The following is an 18,677-nucleotide window of genomic DNA, read 5'->3' as shown; positions in this document are numbered from 1 at the left end:
GTAATAGTGAGCTGTGCCACCCGTTGAACAGTGTACACAAGCCCTGCTGTGTTCATTGAAAACTGCCATGAAAATACAAATTGCTCCTTCCGGCTGAAAGCTTTCACCTGGAAATACCATTTTACATGAAATTAAAGTGGTTTTTTTTTTTTTCACATAATATCACAGAGGCTAGCTAATTCACACTCAGCAGTCAACTATTGGCATCAGCATCACTATTTTGAGAGGTATCAGATGGTATCTACAAGAGAACTAAGTTATTTAGAGCAACAGAGAACAAATCTTCAAGCCAAAAACAGAAAAGGAACAACAAAAACAATAAAACAAACCACAGTTTCAGCTTAAAAACCCTGTACAAACACTCTAGATCTTTGGGAGAACTTGTCTAAGAATTTGTTCTGATTGATTAATTACAAATTGCAATTGAATTTTCAATAATCAATAAAGCAAGGCAACAGTTGTAAAGCAGAAAACAATGATTGTTTAATATTATACATTACAACACCAACCAATTCACATACACAAGGAACAATTTGACTCATGTTCAGTCTTTGTTTCCGTATATGCTACAATATAATTTCTGTTGCTTGATGAGTTTCACAATAATGATCATCTTTATGTGCCATACCTGAAAATTCTGCATGATATGTGTTTCAATTCAGTACATATCCCAATGTATAATCTAATTCAGTAAGCTACATGTGGAATGCAATAGCACTAATCTCTTTCTCCCCCTCCCCAAGTCTAAGAATAAAAGACTTTTTATCTTGTCAGAGAACTCTTCAAAAAATTTATGTTTCCCACAAGGAAAACAAAAGCAGAAGTAGATGAAACAAGATCATTCTAAAGGTCAAAAACAACAGACTTCTGCTTTGAAGGTCTTAGAAAAAAAAAAACTTAACATGTGACAACAGTGTCAACACACTATTTAAAGACCCAAGTCTACTAAAAAATGAAATTACCTCAGCACATACACACTGAAATGACTGAAATGTACCCCACAAATCATGTACAGAGTCCTTCTGTGATTAAAGAAAATGAAGAATGTGACCAAGAGGTTTTATTTAATCCTTTTCCAGTAAGACTCTGAAACCCACAAATACTTTGTTAAAGGACCCACCAGGTTGTCATGAGTTATGGGTTGACATTCAATTGATGGGCTACTAACTGAACATAACTTGGTATTCACACAGCCATAACTTTTTCATCATAAGTGAAACTTTCCGCTAAAATTCACAGCTTTCTTACGCTTTATTCCACTTTACTTTAAAGGGGAGAAAAAAAAGAAGCCCTTTAAGTGCCCTTTACAACTACTTCCATCCCTACAGGGGAAAGCTCCCTCTCAAGATCACTTCCACTGCTGTGGAAATGGCTTGCCAAGGTGTCCAACCACTGACACCTAGTCCTAGGTTTACATTTCAAACAGAGCTGGTATAGCCTGCAGGGCTCCCCCGCTTGACAGAGGAAATGAGACTTGTCCTCCTACAAGAACAACCCTACGGGAGATCCCCCATTTAAAGGCACCCGCAGGTTCAAAAGGTGCCTTGTATTCCACACACACACTCACCTACACACACACACACACACACGCACACACAAACACAGGCCTACACACAAAATGAAGTTTGAATTTCAGGAAAAGCTGTTGTTTTTTCTTTTAAACTAGCAACTAATGTAACACATCACATATCACACCATTTTTTTGGTTCAAATGTTTGTTGTTATGCTTTCCTGCAGGCAGAAGAATCCAGAAGGAGAATAAGCTTCAAGGATAGTGTATTTGCTTTCCTGTAAAAGGAAATGTACTTCAGGAAAGTGTGATAAGTTTGATTGAAGCAATGTGATACAAATTGAACTAGCAGTCAAAACAATCTCTTTTCATTAAAGGAAAAAAAAAACCTTCTCATGACCTATGGGACCAGTTTGCCGCTTAATTCTGGAAATGGAGCCTCAAAGACTTCCTCCCCTAATTACTCTTAACTTGGAAGGGGATGATATGCATTTAGCACTTGGACTTGTCCCAAATATACTTGATGCAAGACAAAACGTTCATTTGTTTGCAAAGGAGTCGCATCATCATAAAGACAGACCTTCTCCACCATTGCAATGACCATGCAAAAAAATTGGATTCCATCGGGAATCAGGCATCAAACTAAGTTTTCATTCTCCAGCAAAGAATACAAACATGCTTGCTGTTTTGAGGGTCGCACACAGAATAAAAATGTCATTACTTATTACTCATTACAAATGACTTAAAGAAAATAAAAAGTTTTGGTACCTCAAAAGTTTCCCTGAATTTCCGTGTTTCAGGTTAAAGTATCTATCATATAACTAACACTGTGAGACTTACTCGCCCCAAAGTGCTCTCATTTCTTAGTAATCATGCAATTAACTGCGACCAGCAGCCCCATACGCATAGCGACCAGCAGCCCCATACGCATAGCGTAATGGGGCTTCGCATTGTAGCATTCAGGATCATGACAGATTTAGTATCGCGGGTAAATATCAACTTCAAATCCACAAAATTCTTCAATTTGAAGACTTACCAATTAAGTTGAAGTCTTGAAAACAGGCTTCGGGCAACGTTTGGTTCTGCCAATAGTCCCTTTCTGTTCGAATTGATGACTGAATGTGACTCTGTCGAGAGAACCTTGCGAGAGCTACATACACTGATTACTACGACCAGCGCATACGCACACATCACATGCGAACAAATTTCAAATCCATGAACGGATAAGATGTTTGTGTGCGCATGCGCTGGCCGTCAATTCAGTGTAGCTCTCCCAAGGTCCTCTCAACCGAGTCACATTCAGTCATCAATTCGAACAGAAAGGGACTATTGGCAAAACCAAACGTTGCCCAAAGCCTGTTTTCAATACTTCAACTTAACTGGTAAGTCTTCAAATTGAAGAAATTTTTGGATTTTAAGTTGATATTTACCCGCGATACTAAATCTGTCATGATCCTGTAAGCTACAATGCGAAGCCCCATTTAGCTATGTGTATGGGGCTGCTGGTCGCAGTTAGCTACACAGTATGCGTATGGGGCTGCACGCTGCTGGTCGCAGTTATCTCGCACAATACGTGTACTACCTCGCCGCCGTCGTACGGCGGCGGTTCTGGTACGAAACCATTATTGAATGATTACTAAGACATGAGAGCACTTTGGGGCGAGTAAGTCTCACAGTGTTAGTTATATGAAAGGTACGTTAACCTGAAACACAAACTAAGACAAGGAAATTCAGGGAAACTTTTGAGGTAATACCAAAACTTTATATTATCTTTAATCACTAATGACTAGGAAAAGGAGCTGAATGTGTCATACTTGAGAAATGTACAGAAAATGGCATCTTCGTTTCTATGAGTGCACGGCACATTTGGTGAACGGGTGCTATAAACATTGCTATGAAATATCTACATATATGCATTCACAAGTAATTCAAATTCATTCAAAGTAAAACCTACACCAGTCTCAACGACCAGGAGATATTTATCTCCTACTTGATCCAATGAGCTTCCAATTTATGACTTTTCACAACCTCCTTTCAATTGCAATCCACAATATACATCTCCAGAATAAAGAAAGAGAAATTCTGTGTCTATCATTTTTGCTTGTCACGGAAGCATCTGCGACATCGTGACACAGCAGTTACAGAAAGACACACACCTGGAAATGGCCCTATCAAAGGTATATGTATTAGTTAATTACTTCTGCTAATTATGACCAACAAGCTCTGGAAGGGATGGGGGGGGGGGTGGTTCTTGCTGCCCACTGAAGGGGCTCAGCACTTGATACTGATAACTTGTCTGTCATCATACAAGTGAGGATGGTGATGCATGCCAGGAACTACAGACATGACTTGTTTCCTTCAATTGCACAAGCGATTAGGAGTGGTGCTCATATGGAGATGTTTACGGTATGATTGACAAATCTGTATCATATCTGCAACGGACCTTTTTTTTTTCAAGCTGTACATGAGTATTCTTTCAAAGTCATTCACCTCTAAATTTATCAAGGTGGTTGGGTTAAGGGTAACTTCGGGACGTTTTTGAGAATGTGCTAGAGTGTGTGTGTGTGTATGCACGTGTGTATGAGTGTGTGGTTTTGTTTTTTTTTAGTTAACCTTGAGTTTGACTCTTTTTTTTTTTTTAGTTTAAGAAGAAATTGACTGGATAATTCATCCAACTTTTTTTTCCTGCTTGATTTCTGCCTTAAAATGAATTGAATGATTATTCTTGTTTTCATGGAATATGTTTTGTATATGCATGAACATTTATGACAAATGTTATGTATATGATATGTATTTCTTTTTTAAACTGTTATATTTTCAAAGGAAATGGAATCAATGAAAAGATCACTGAAAAAAAAGTGTGAAACAATGCAAAACCTGTGAAAGCATCATTAATGTATATCTTGGTGTTTCCACTAACAAAAAAAACCACAAATAGACCATTTGAAAACTTAAAAAAAAAAACAAACGAACAAACAAATCTTTAACCTCTGAGTCAAATTAGTCAAAAAGCAGAGTAATAACCTGACTTGCTACTTGCTGGAGATGAGATGATAAGCCCAATGAACTGTCTTACTCAATTCATGAACTTCTGATGGGGTCACCAAAAATAGGCCATTTACACATCATTATTGTAATTTGCATACTCAATTTTTAACGGAACCTCTAATACCATATTCTCCTCCGATTCATGCACGCATTCCCCAAGGACCAATATGAGCAGAACTCTGCTGACGATGTCCAAGGGTAGGAACCTTTTTTCCCTTTTGTTTGTTTTGGTTTTGTTTTTTTGCAAAGTCCTAATCTCAGAGATTGCCACGTGCAAGGGGCTCAGGTCTCCCTCGAAACATTCGTGCACAATGCAGGAGGAACCCACAGGAAAGGAGTAGTTACAGGAATGCAGGGTGGGGCTGGGGTGTGAAGAGAAAAGTTTAGGGAAGGGAAAGTAGGCAAGGAGGACCGCTAACAGACATGGATGGATAGTTCTCATTTCCTTGGAATACACAGGGATTACTGGGTGACACAAAGCAGACGCCAGATTCTAACGAGTTCTATCCAATCACCGGCTCTAAGGAGTGACCTTCACCTGCCCCCATCTTCAAGACTTTTCAAAGTCATCTCCGAGGAATAAGCGAGTATCACAGCAATGAAACACTTGTTGAGTTTATGCTATCATTTCTGTTCTCATCCGTTCATCAATTCAATTAAATTTGCTATCAATTCGAAAGGATAAATCTTCGTAATTTAATACACACTTGTAGTACTTGGCTAAAATTGAGAAGTCTTACATCATGGTATAACAATTAACATGATTATTTGACAATTCATGCCCAAACTTATGTTATATCATACCATATTATATACTACCATTTATATATACTAATAAGTTTTTTAAAAAAGAAAAAAAAGTGAGTACTGTAAAAGTGGATATTTTTGCATTCATAATTTTTTTGTGCTGCATCATTATAAATCTTGTGTTTTATTCCACTGAATCAAGACATTTAATAATTATACATATAACAAGTAAAAATATTTGTGTGCTTTTATTATCGCACTAGTTTCTGGTTCCTCAAAAATTTCCACACGACAAAAAATTCTACTATAACAGTTACTTCTTCTTTTCTCTGCTGTTCTACAAACTCCCAAGTGATGTACTGTTGCACTGGTCTGACCCCTTATTTAGGTACGGACTTTCAAAACAAATTGCAATACATTCAAAATCTAGAAATAAGAAGAAAGTATTTATCAGTTTTAAGAAATATTGCAATTAATCCATGTGGAAGTGTAAAGAATCCTAAATTCATGTAAGCTGAAACCTTCATGTCATACATTTTAAAGCTTCAAGACTATGCCTGAGAAGACTTACTACAGTTAATGAACTCAGAGTTGGATTTCAGGATGGAAAGGAGATGTAGAATTACTGAAACCTGTGTGAAAAAGTGTGATAAGTAGCAGGTAAAGACTTTCAAACAGTCCCTTTCATAAAACTCCATGTAGTCATCAAAGTATGACACGAAATCAACCGGCACATGGGACTGAGTGGCAGGGCGAGATGGGATGGTGGTGATGCCAAGGGGGGCTTTAGGCTTGGGGCAGGTGTTGGCTTCTCCCAAAGACGACGGACTGCAGGGGGATTTCAGCCAATTATCGTGACCGGGAGAGTCACAGGTTCAATGTGCTACCATCAATTACCCCCATTTATCCCCTGATTGGCCAACAATGGACAGCAAACTCCACGTCAGGAGGAAATGAGAGACTTTGTTAGGCTCATTTGACTACATCTGTTTTTATTTTCGGCCAGCCTCCGTCGTCACATGCAAATCAGCACCTACAGCACTGTGTGGTGATGCGCCATCCTCATTTGCATGCATATGAGTGTCCTTCACTCACAGTCACGTCACACTGATGTTCAAGGTGCTAAGACGGGGAGAGCAAAGAAGGTCCCCGTTAACTACCTTTATACCTGCCAGGCGGAAGATATCATAAACCATCTAATGATCATCTATACAACAACTATCGCACTCATTACATCAGTGGATGTCTGCAATTTGGAGAGACATCCCCAGCTGACCACAACACGTGCATTACGTTTTTTCACGTTTAATCTGAACTTGAAAACTTACTCGGTTAATTTTTATAATTTGCAGGGATTACTTCACCATATTTGACTCATTAAGTACCTACCCATATTACCATAATCCTGCCACATTTGAATGCATCTTGCAGCAATACTGAAGTGGATATAATGGCATTGCCTACAAAAGTCAAAAGTTTACTGCAAAGGTACAAATGCTGATAGGATTTGAGAAAAAGGAATAAATGTGGAAAATATCCATAACACACTGTTTCTCTTTGAATCTGATACAAAGCTAAATGAGCAAACATGTATTAATATTAACTCCATGATGTCATATTTATCATAAAGGGAAAACACATTTTTGGATCTTAAACAAAATTCTCTGTAGATGGATCCTTGAAACTGATCCTATATGTAAGTTTAATGTTTAAACAGTTTGCACTACAATGCAGGTAAGGTTGTGATGATGTTTGAGGATGTTAATCTCAAACACAGCTGATGCTTGAGTTTCAATAACAGGTGCCAACCGCATATTGCTCTGAAAGTGGGAGTTAACTATTAATCTTCCATTCCGCGTCCTATTCCATGTCTGATCTCAAAGAGTTGGAAATGCACACACAAGAAATCCTGATACGAATAATGCCAACAGCAATTCAAAGACATGTTGTGGTTATGCAGTCAAACACCACATAATGTAAAAAGCAAGAGAAAGATGATGAAAATATGAATGTAGAATTATAACATGGTCATCAGACAAGAAAAGCAAAGCTTCATCTGTATGAACAATAGAAGACAGGAAAGAGCCATCGAGGTTTATACTCCTTTGGAATGACTCTCTCCCACACTTGTGCTTTCTGTCTGACCTAATTAAGCAGACAGACGACTCAAACACCGTTTCCCTGGCGACGGCCAGCACAGGTGCATTCGGACCATAGCACATCACACAGGAGGAGTGCGGTAAACTTTCAAGGGTTGAAAAAGGATTGTGAGTTGGTTGGGGGGGGGGGGGGTGGGTAAACTCAATCCGGGCAAATTAGCAAGAAGACACTAATCTTTGCCTGCAAACCACGGAGACAGGTTTGATCATGGCCATCTCGCTAAGACTCAACATAAGCAATGACAGCTTTAAATCCCTCCTATTCTGTCACCAGACTGGTTGATCTTTGGTGCGACTATTTCCTCCACCAAATCCCCCATATAAAAAGAAAAGAAAAAGAAAATGGTTTGTGTGCACACATGTCATGCCATACCATTTGGGCCAGTGATGTTACCATGAAGAATTAAGGAAGATTATTGATACGCTAATCTGAGTCACTTGAATGAGCCTGTTCCACCTTATGTCCACTGGTCTGTTCCTTTTTGTAATTTGATTGTGGTATTGAAAGGCACCATACCATAATGCCTTCCGTAAAGCCACCCATGTCATCATGAGATCGATGTGCCAAATGCAGTCAGGACAATCAACTTTGATGAAAAATGATGGAGATGTAACAGTCTCTTGACATATGCATCCTGAAAACAATCATACCTTTGTCATAGCACTTCATTGCTGCCTACTAGAGGATTATAGTGGTTTACAGGAGTAGAGTTTGCCAAGGAATGTTTGCCAACAGAATTTTCCAAACTTACATTTAAAGCTTTTACATACATTTATACTTGACTGTTGCTGCCTGAGCATGAAAATGTCTAGCCGTCTTCGTCATTCCACAAAAATTTAAAGTGGCAAATGAAACGACAATTCTTTTTTTCCACAAATGGTATTATAGCCACCCGTGAAAAAGGGGGGGGGGGGAGGGGGGGGGGGGTTACTATCAATGCAAAAATAAGATTATCTCTTTAAAGAGGATATCCACCCCAAAAATAAATAAACTTCAAAAGAAATAGAAAAATATTTGGTACAGAATGATAAGAAAATGAAAAAAAAAAACGGATCAGAAGTAAGGAAGATATGGCATTTTGAAATTTCACTTTTTGGAAAACATTTCTTGACCAATCCTTATGAATACTCAAATACCCGCATTGACAATGTCATGCTTTTTCCTATGCAATTTCTTATTCATTTCATATACAGAAATGACAAAAATCTCATATTTCAGCAGTATAAATATAAAACTTACCTTAAAGGGATCGTATAGTTTTGGTTGAGACCTAATTTTAGGTTTCTAACACTTTTTGGTGAGATAATGAGAAACCTTCTAAGAAATATGAAAGAGCATGTAATTCCATGAGGAATTCGATGTTTATTTGAGGAAAATTGGTTTTGAAATGGCTGAGATATCAAAAATAGAGTGATTCTAATGAAGTGTGGGACCCACCTTTCATTACGATCGCTTTGTCATACTTTGTTTTGGATGTTTCAGCCATTCCAAACCCGATTTTCATCAAATAAACTTTGAATTCTTCTTACAATGGTATGTTCTGAACTATTTCATAAGTGTTTTCTTTGTATCTTGCAAAAAGTTAAAAGCCCAATTCTCATCTCCACCAATACTGCACCATCCCTTTAAAACCATCCAAAATAAACAAAGAACAACTTTGATATATCTTGGTATGAGAACATGCTTTTGCTTCCATTAACTAAAAATATCAATTTTTCCTAATTTAATATATAACATACATGAAAAATTGTGAGGGTATGACATTATCAACTCGCTCATTTGAATATTCATAAGGACTGGTCAAGAAATGTTTTCTGAAAAAATGTGAAATTTCAAAATGTCATATCTTCCTTATTTCTTATCTGATTTTCGTCATTTTTGTACGTGTATCATTCTGTAGGGAACATTTTTTTTTCTCTTTGTTTTGAAGTTCATTTATTTTTGGAGTGGATTTCCTCTTTAAATACGTAATGCAGCATTTCATAGCACATCGATTTGGGCACGATGCAATTCAAGGAAGGAAAAGGAATGACAAAAACAAAAGAAAACAAGAAAAGCTGTGTAAGACTTAACAGAGCCCAATGTCTTTTGACATGGGGCATAAATCGCCTGGCGTCTTATCCCTGTTATGATACGATTGTCCATCGTCCAGCCACCTAAATCTTCATCCATTCTCCACTGGTCACCGTACAATCAATCATGCTGATCCCCATGAAGCTCCAATACATTTTTGGATCCAACACAATCAAAGCTCGCCCCCAATCTCTTCCCAAATTGCCCATCGCTCTTCTGACCGGAAACATGGATGTGACAGTGTTTCCTTTTAGTCGTTATCAAAAGCCCATTCCATCAAAGAACAGAAGGTGGGTGGGGGGGGGGGGGGACAAACCGACATATATATTAATCCAAGAAATAGTGGTATGTTGTCTTCTGGATGAAATCGTCTAAATTAGACTTCAAGGACCCAGCTCAGTCAATATCACTCCCAAGGTAAGACAATAACTGTTCGGCAGCTCTGTAAAACCCTCATATCAGATGGAATCGTACTAATTTCGTCTGACATTTTATTGGCAATATCTGTCTGGGCTGCTTCAGACGGACGGCAATGGATAACTTGCGGGATGCGCTTTCATCGCAGGCTATTGCCATGGAAAACCAATATTGATGGGATTATCAATTTGATAATGCCACAAGCAATATATGAGGTAGGCGAGCAGGGGTGGGTTGCAGGAGTGGTTGCAAGGAAAATACATCAAATTAGATGACCTGCATGTCCTCTGAAATTGACATGCTCATATTTACGAGGGAAAAAAAATACTGAAATGCTATTCCATGATTACGATGGAACTTTATGTCCAGTCAATGACTACATGATAATGGTCAAACATACATCACAATAGATTCTGATAGTTTTTTACATTACTTTTGCATATAGGAATCACTCTCTCTGAACAATTTCTGCAAAGGGTTTATGTAAGAACAAATCATTTCACTCTCTTCAAACTTCTTTTTCCTATGCTTCTCTTGGTGGCCTTCTGAATCAACAGAAGGTCCAGTCCAAAGTTCTTCTGTAGTGTGAAATGGGGGGGGGGGGGGAGGTTATAAATGCAATTCTTATCCTTCTCACATTCATCAAGTGACAGTGCATGATGACCGCATTAGTCTAGAAATGCTGTTTGGTACATTTTTGACATTTTACCGATTCATTCTCCCATCTTTTGATCCATCACACTACATCTACTGGCAAAACTCTCTCTGCCTGTGAGCAAAGGGACGGCCAAAACTGAATGACATCGATTTAACCTCTCAATTGCCACTTCATATGGATGAGGGTAGTGAGAGTAGGTGAAAAGAGTCGCAACTCAGGAGGATGGGTATTCATCAAGGAGAAACTCCGCATCCACCAAAAACAAAGGAGCGGGATTGCGGTGGTAACGCAGACCGGAACACTTGTGGGTGAGGATGAAGTAGTAACACCTTAATGGGACATGTCAAAGCAGCGCCCTGGGGGGAGCAGCTCTTAACCCTTTGGAGGCCAGCTGAGGTATAACCAGTTACTGTATGCTCCGACGAGGTGCCATGACATGACGTCTGTGTACTCTGATTTCAAAAGGCTGCAATGAATTTCCAGATGACCTGTACTGACCCCCACATAACCTAGGCTTCTACACCACTAACCCTAATCTAACTTTGAAAGATTAATCAGAAATACCTCCTCTTGTGATTATTTGCATACACTGTGTAGGTTCACTTGTTTTTGTAGCCCTGTGGACTTCAAAGTTATATGATCTCCATCAGTATTTAATGTTCACATTCATTCTCATCAAGGCATGAAGAAACATACTATAGGCTATGGTTAGCTCAGAGAGGTGAAGAAGCAGTATGAGTTGCAATATACCACAGAGAGGTAGTACGTGATTGTGGGTTGGTGGGGGATATTTGTTTGTATATCAAATATCATATAAACAAACAGCACAGCTTACATGACACTCATGTATCTTGTATGGCTGGACTTGAATGACTCTCAAAAGTGACTATGAACCATATGTGTAAGTGTTGTCATGGTGACACAAACTCTAATATCTGCCTAGTTTATAATGGAATCAGGGCTTCCTATCTCTCAAGACATTACAAACAAAACCCTATGCCTGCTTTACCAGGGCAACCTAAACACAGGAAACAATGCAGGGAAGGAAACAAATTGGAAGACTCAGTGAGATTTGTTTCTCTGTTTGAATGTGCCACTTGTTTTCCGAAATGTCTGAAATTAAACTGATAAATCTAAGGTTGGCTTGTATTTCTGCACAAACATTAAGAATGGATGCTGAACATGTGGATGTGCTGGAGCCTTTAAAGATATTGATACATACGTAATCATTTCTTATTCAACTTAAAAAGGAAGGACAAGAATGAACAGAAAGTTACAGACAAAACATACAAGGAAGAGTGTAGGACCTGTTGCGATGGACTGACTTGTAGACATGTACACACATTATGATGCATACATAAACACTGATTCCAAACAAATTGAACTGCCTACCCTGAGTAAGAAAAATGTGGCATTTCACACTACATAAACAGAGAAGCAATGTAGATATATTGCAGTGAGTTGCTGCAACATACTAGAATACAGCAAACCCACTGAAAAGAAGCAGTGATTGGGTTTTAGTAGATACCCAAGATAAGCACACATCACATTAAAATGACACTGAGACTGTAAAGATAGATGGAGATGGGATGATTCTGAAAAAAAAAATGAACTAAGGAATAGGAATTGGGAAATTGCAGAGAGAAAAAAATTGCAGAAAGAGGAAGACAATTACATCCAGACACACTCACAAAACTGTCATTTAGATGCAAATATGGAATGCAGAGGAGAGAAGAATAATGCAGAAGAGACAGAGAATGAGACACATAGACTGATAACCAGAAAGACAAACTGAAAAAATGACCTGGGAAAGCATGTAGATAGATAGATTGATACAAGCCTTGTAGATAGAAAGATAGATAGATAGAAAGATAGATAGATAGATAGGTAGATAGATAGATAGATAGATAGATAGATGGATAGATATACAGATAGATAGATAGGTTGATAGGGAGAAGAAGAAGGGAGAGGAAAAGGTATCACAAGGAAGAAAGAGGCAGACAAGATCACAAGGGATTGGGAGCTCAGAGATGAACGCCAATTGGGATGTACAGAATAGTTTGGGGTTTTCTTGTCACTCTCTTGATGCGGGGAGGCAAGGTGCAGTTTTGATACAAACTGACGATCTTAAGCCAGCGGGGGATTCTGCGCTGGGGTTTCGGAAAATGTGACCCAGGGGACTCTTGGGCATAACCTCTAGAAGAGCGCACCAGCTCAGAGGAAAATGAGGAGGGAGGGGATCAGGCAGGTTAACCATGAACTGACTCCAGAGAGAAAGGGTGGGGTGGAGGATGGGCGCGTGATGGGGACCGTAATGATGCATTAAAGCCAACGATGAACACGAGGGGTTACTGTTGTTTGTTTGTTTTTTCTGCTTCTTCTTTTTCTTCTTCCAGGTTGGGTCTGCCAATAAAAAAAAAGATGTCAAAGTCAGTAATGTCTTCTTGACTCCACAACAGGGATCCCCTTTCTGTCGGCGCTCTAGCTGGTTGGATGATCGCAGGGCCAAGAAATGCGAGCCCCACTTACTGTAAGACGAGGTGGCATGCAAACAGATCAAACAAACCTTGCTAAAGTGTGCCACTGAGTGCACTTTCTTCCACTTTCTTGAAAGTGGGGTCTCTTAAACATCTCCCGGCTAGCGTTTGGGAAACGTGCAAACCCAGCCATATCTGGACGTCATGGGGATCCATCAAGACTCATTTGCATGATTGAATACCATCTCTCTGTCACCTCGTGCCTGCTAATGATGGGGGATGATTCTCTGAAGGGGATATAGACAGAGGATGTTCGTGTTGGGATGTGGATTCAACGATGAGAAAGTGTATCAACATTCCTCCACATCAACTGGAAGCGAGCTTTTGACAAGCTGGGTTTGTCGCCCTGGGATGGTGATGACTTTCACTGCAGGAGACAGACGATGTGAAAGTAAATAGAAACATTGCCACCACTGATGCAGAGATTCCCTGTTGGAAAGGTGAGTGCCCACTGTATCATATATTGCCTTGCACCTGTATCGTTGGAACATTCACATTTAATCATCATTTCTCAATGTCATATCTATTCAAACAGGCATGTTTTCTTACACCAAAGACATGATTTCCATGTCATCATTATCAAATCCACAAGAATACATAGACTCCTTGTGTTAGGGAGTCATTCACAGTCACGCACAAAAGAGGGAAACAACACTTGAAGCAATCACAAGTACCACAAAGTTCAACATTCCCCCCAAACCAAACTATACAAAATGAAACAGGAGAGTAAATGTGAAGACATGACAATATACTAAAGGTAAGAAAATACACCTACTTCAGCACATCTTTGATTTGCATATAGCTGCATATATATGGGTGGTGAAATGTCATGCTCAAAATATTCAACATTGAATGCATCATAATTGAGAGTTACAAATATGACAGTACTATGTACTCATGCAGGTACTATAAAACATAATACTAAGAAAGGGGATCTGACTGCAGATGGGAATCGTACAAGCACAAAAAAAAAAGATGGTGTAAGTGTAAAGAGAGATTGAAATATAAAGAGGACAGAGAGAGAATGAAGGAAGAAATATGCCAAATTATGAAGAAAACAAAATCAGGATACAGATGAAGCAGAGAAAGATTCTATCAGGAGAGATATGATGTTCTGTAGCCAGGTAACTCACCTCCTCAGATTCAGCCTTTGGTTGCAAGAACATAAAAAAAAAAAAAAAGAAATGACAAGAAACAGGAAATATGTATTAATGTTTCGATTTCACACAAAGGTACAGAAAGATGATACAAGACTATGTGGATAGTGCTTCCACAGACTCTTGTGATGCAAACACTCTTGATATATCAATCGGAGACTCTGGCTGTTTAGGAAATGTTGGAATCGGCAGTCAAAATATCCTAGCAAACAATGTTTCACTGCAGGGCCATTCTCATTACAAAATAAATCGCGACATGAATACTTGCAATATTTTACACTGCTTGTCTTCATTACTCCAATAACTCATGGCGTCAGCTCCGACAGAAAAACAAAACAATCATACTGTTTCTGGAAGGACTGCGCATGCCCAGTTAACTTGTTCAACATGCGCTAAAGGAAGGGCGAATGCAGAAGTCATGTGAGCATGCAACATTTCAAATGTATGTGTGGACTACACAAAAAAGTATCAAACTAGTAGAAAAAGTTGGAAATATCAACCGATTACATGCATAATCTCACCACTCCACAGTCTCCACAAGTTATCAATGGCAGTGATCACGTTTCCCTCTGAATCACTTGTAACTGGTACTTGTAACTAGTGAGGTCAATAACAACACTTTTAAACTTCAAGCAACCACTTTTTTTCGCAACCAAGACTCAAGCTACAAGGACTAACAGAGCAATATTGCGCACTCCCCCTGTCCTCCTCGTTTGGTTCCAGATGGAACGTTGAGGAGTACCTTGAAGAAGAAGAAGAACTACTGAATCCCAATCTTCACTAGAGTTGTTTCAATCATACGACTCACACAAATCAATGCAATCAGCCATTGGACTAGCTTGCAAGCCATCTCATTCTCAATAGAACATTGCATAAGAATTCCCCCTATAGATAACAAATGACAATCTATCTCCAACTTCGACATCACGGAGTAAAAATGCCATGTCAACTCCACATCTTTTCAACTGATATATTTTTCATTTTTCATATATTGATGAAAGATAGAGAAATAGAAAAAGAGAATGTATAGCCCATGCATATTTTCATAATATATTCTTAGTAATGTTGACTGGGAACTTACACTAAAATTGCAAAACTTGTTACAGACTGTATGCACATGTGAGTTGTAATTTTACTGAGAACCCCAAAGCCCCACCTTGCTTAACCCATTGAGGACGAGTACCGAGTATACTCGGGCAAGTGTCTATGGGAAATGTGTGCTGTAGCAAAATCGGCCCATCCTTGATACGTTAAGATGAGGCTACACCATTCCAGTAGAGAATATTCTCTCTCTCTCTCTCTTTTTTTTTTTTTCATACTTTTGGAATGCTACCATCATCGTTCATCAGAATGGCATATCCCCAAGTTGGGAAGAGCTTGCACATAGGAAGGTAATGTTTAGAACATGTTTTCCTTCCACAACTATTCTTTTTAATTGTCTTTATCTTTACTGCCTTCCTGTTTGGTAGCACAAAAAGGATATCTTCATTCATATAACCTTTCACTCAAATGTCTGTGAATATACAAGCTTACATCTTACTATAAAGTCACATGAACAGCTGATAAAATTCTTCAGACATCCAAAAAACAAAACAAAAGTGTGTTCATGTTGTTTGCATACCACTCCTCTCTCTCTCTCTCTCTGCAGTGCTAATGGACAGTACACACATTCCAGAAACTACAAACAAATGTAACTAAAGAATAAATGTTCATGTGTGTGTGTGTGTGTGTGTGTGTGTGTGTGTGTGTGTGCGTGTGTGTGTGTGAGTAAGTAGACACACACATGATAGTTCTATTATGCTCTTGCTGAATCCAGATGCCCACAAGATGTAATTACCTGTCCAAAAATTTATTTTGTCCCTGAGATCAGATATTTTGAAAATACTTCTCATTGTATAATGGCATTGTGCTTACTGTATGCATTGTTTCAGGCAGGCCTGCAAAGTGTGACATGCTATGAAAACATTGTGTAATGGAAGCCCGCCATAATGCTATACATGTCTTCATTCCGTATCTTTCTAGACATGTTTTCTCTCTACATAAATGTGGGCATAACCCGAGCCCCATGCTATGAAACTTTGCGATCAATAACTGATCATAGCAATCAATAAAAATTCACTACTAGTGGTACACAAATCACATTTTTGTTTTCAATTTGACAAACTGATTTGCTGTTTTTGGTGGGCTCATGATTGTCGTGTTGTGTGTTACAGAGCCCCACAGTCTACTAAATGACTGAGAAATTAAGGATAAAGAAATGGCTTCAAGAGCAATTGTGTTTGCAAATCATAATTCTTTGTACAATGTGATCATGCATTTTCATGACTTAGTGACGATTGCCATGCTCTACCTATCAAATGAGTGAGTCATGGAATCAAAACAAAGTTTTTGCTCATTTGCCTGTGACTATGTTTCAACACAATGACAAACAATATAATTTATGAGTTCATTGCTACCTACAAATCAAAAGACATTCACCCTTACATATCACATGATGCCGTTCATAAATGCAATGTATGTAGTTGCACTTTTCTGTGATAATGTCATTACTTCCTCTACCTAATAATAACATTCTTTGGTAGAGAAAAACCACTGGTAATTAGTCGATATGAATGAAGTACAAGAACTCAATTGAATAGAAATGAATGTAAGGTACTGCTACTTCCCTTCCACATGCACTGCTCTACTCATTTAAATGCATTCTGGCAGAAGTGTCATTAATTGTGTGTGTGTGTGTGTGTGTGTGTGTGTGTGTGTGTGCTTGTTTGCTAGTTTATTTTTGTAATTGTTAGTCTATGATTTACAGTATTTGGCCTCTACATTTGAAGCAAGAAATGGGCAAAGAATTTCTACATCTTTTCTTTGCATAACTTTGTATCAATTTCAACACAAAAGCACCATCTCAGCATCAGATAGTGCAATACAAAATTGATAAAGATGGTTCAGAGAGATGATGGTTGGCTCTTGTGTCTCTGTGTTCCCAGCTTTATCAATGATACACACACACACACACACACACACACACACACACACAAATAAAAATGTTGCTATGGCGACTGATATGCCTTGCATCCATTACTTTTCCAAACAGGTCTACAGTACATCTTTTGCAACATGAGACAACAGTTTTATGTGATTGGACAGACCTTTGACCCTTGACCTTCCTACATTGCCCACAACTTTCTCTCAATAATCACTATTAGGTAATGCTCATATATACCAATTTCCATGAAAATTCTTTGAGCCATTTTCAAAATACAAAAAAAAAAGATAATGTAACATTAGCATTTTCACTTGAACTTTGACCCCCATACACCAAATCTTTAACCATAGACAAAATCATTGTGTTGTAATGAAAGTATATCAAGTTTAATTCAGTAGTACATTGAGTAATTTCGAAAGTACAGAGAAAACAGTATAATTTCAGCATTAAACAGTATAAGTTTAACATTTCTACCCGACCTTTGACCCCATGATCCAAAACTTCCCTAAAAGAATCATTATCAGGCAATCAATCGGAAGATGGACTAAGAGATTGGAGAGGGGAAACTGCCTTACTCTGTCTTTTGAAAGAAAACATTGTACTTGAATGATACCTACTTGAAATGAAGTGATTAGTCTTGTTACGGTCATATATTTACTTTGAGAGATGTCTCGTTGTGACTGCTCAAGGACAGAAAACAACAAACGAAGCACAGAGATCACTTTATTTCAAGTAGGTATGATTCAAGTACAACGTCTTCTCTCAAAAGACAGAGTAAGGCAGTTTCCCGCTCGGATCTCATCTCTGTCCATCTTCCAAACTAACCACAACATTAGCAATACACTGATTATTGGTCCAATGGGATGTTCAAACTAGATCCCAAATGTCACGTCCCTTAGGCGTCAATACACTCCAGTGCACTGAGTACACAAACTGCTTTTAAAGGTAAAACATAGTTCTCAGAAGGGCTCAAGATGAAATTCCACCATTTTGTATTTTGCTTTTAATATATTGAAAGGGTCTACCAAGAAACTTATCTGGCTGACATGATTTGGTAGGATAATGAGTAATTTTGGAATATTTTGACATCAAAAGTGTAAAATAATTTCGATCGTTGTAGACAACTTTTACTCCTGAAGAGCCCTCATTGTTCAAAAGTGAGTACATAGAATGTTATGTGATGACAGATCATGCCCTAGCAATCATATTTCCCAACAAGCTGCATGGAATTCATTCTCATGCGGAAGATCCATGAATAACACTGTGGCCTGATTTGTTGATTACAGATAGTCAATTTTGAAACACTACGTAGCAACGAAGATTGGATATGTTCTCTGATGGCACTATTGTCGGCATACCTTTTTGGCTAATATTTCACATTTCCATC

At 38.5% G+C, this 18,677-nt stretch overlaps 1 protein-coding gene across 1 annotated transcript in view; it reads right to left on the bottom strand.

The window, feature by feature from the left end:
- The window catches only part of LOC140234721 (calcium uptake protein 3, mitochondrial-like), a 233,296-nt gene that overhangs the window by 126,196 nt on the left and 88,423 nt on the right, over window positions 1-18,677 (bottom strand). Inside the window, 1 exon segment of the mRNA XM_072314758.1 lies at window positions 14,284-14,298. Within this exon segment, the coding sequence (XP_072170859.1) occupies window positions 14,284-14,298 (15 nt within the window).

This window comes from Diadema setosum, chromosome 11 (genome assembly GCF_964275005.1).
Source record: "Diadema setosum chromosome 11, eeDiaSeto1, whole genome shotgun sequence".
Lineage (NCBI taxonomy): Eukaryota > Metazoa > Echinodermata > Echinoidea > Diadematoida > Diadematidae > Diadema > Diadema setosum.
This window is presented reverse-complemented; position numbering and strand designations above follow the sequence as displayed.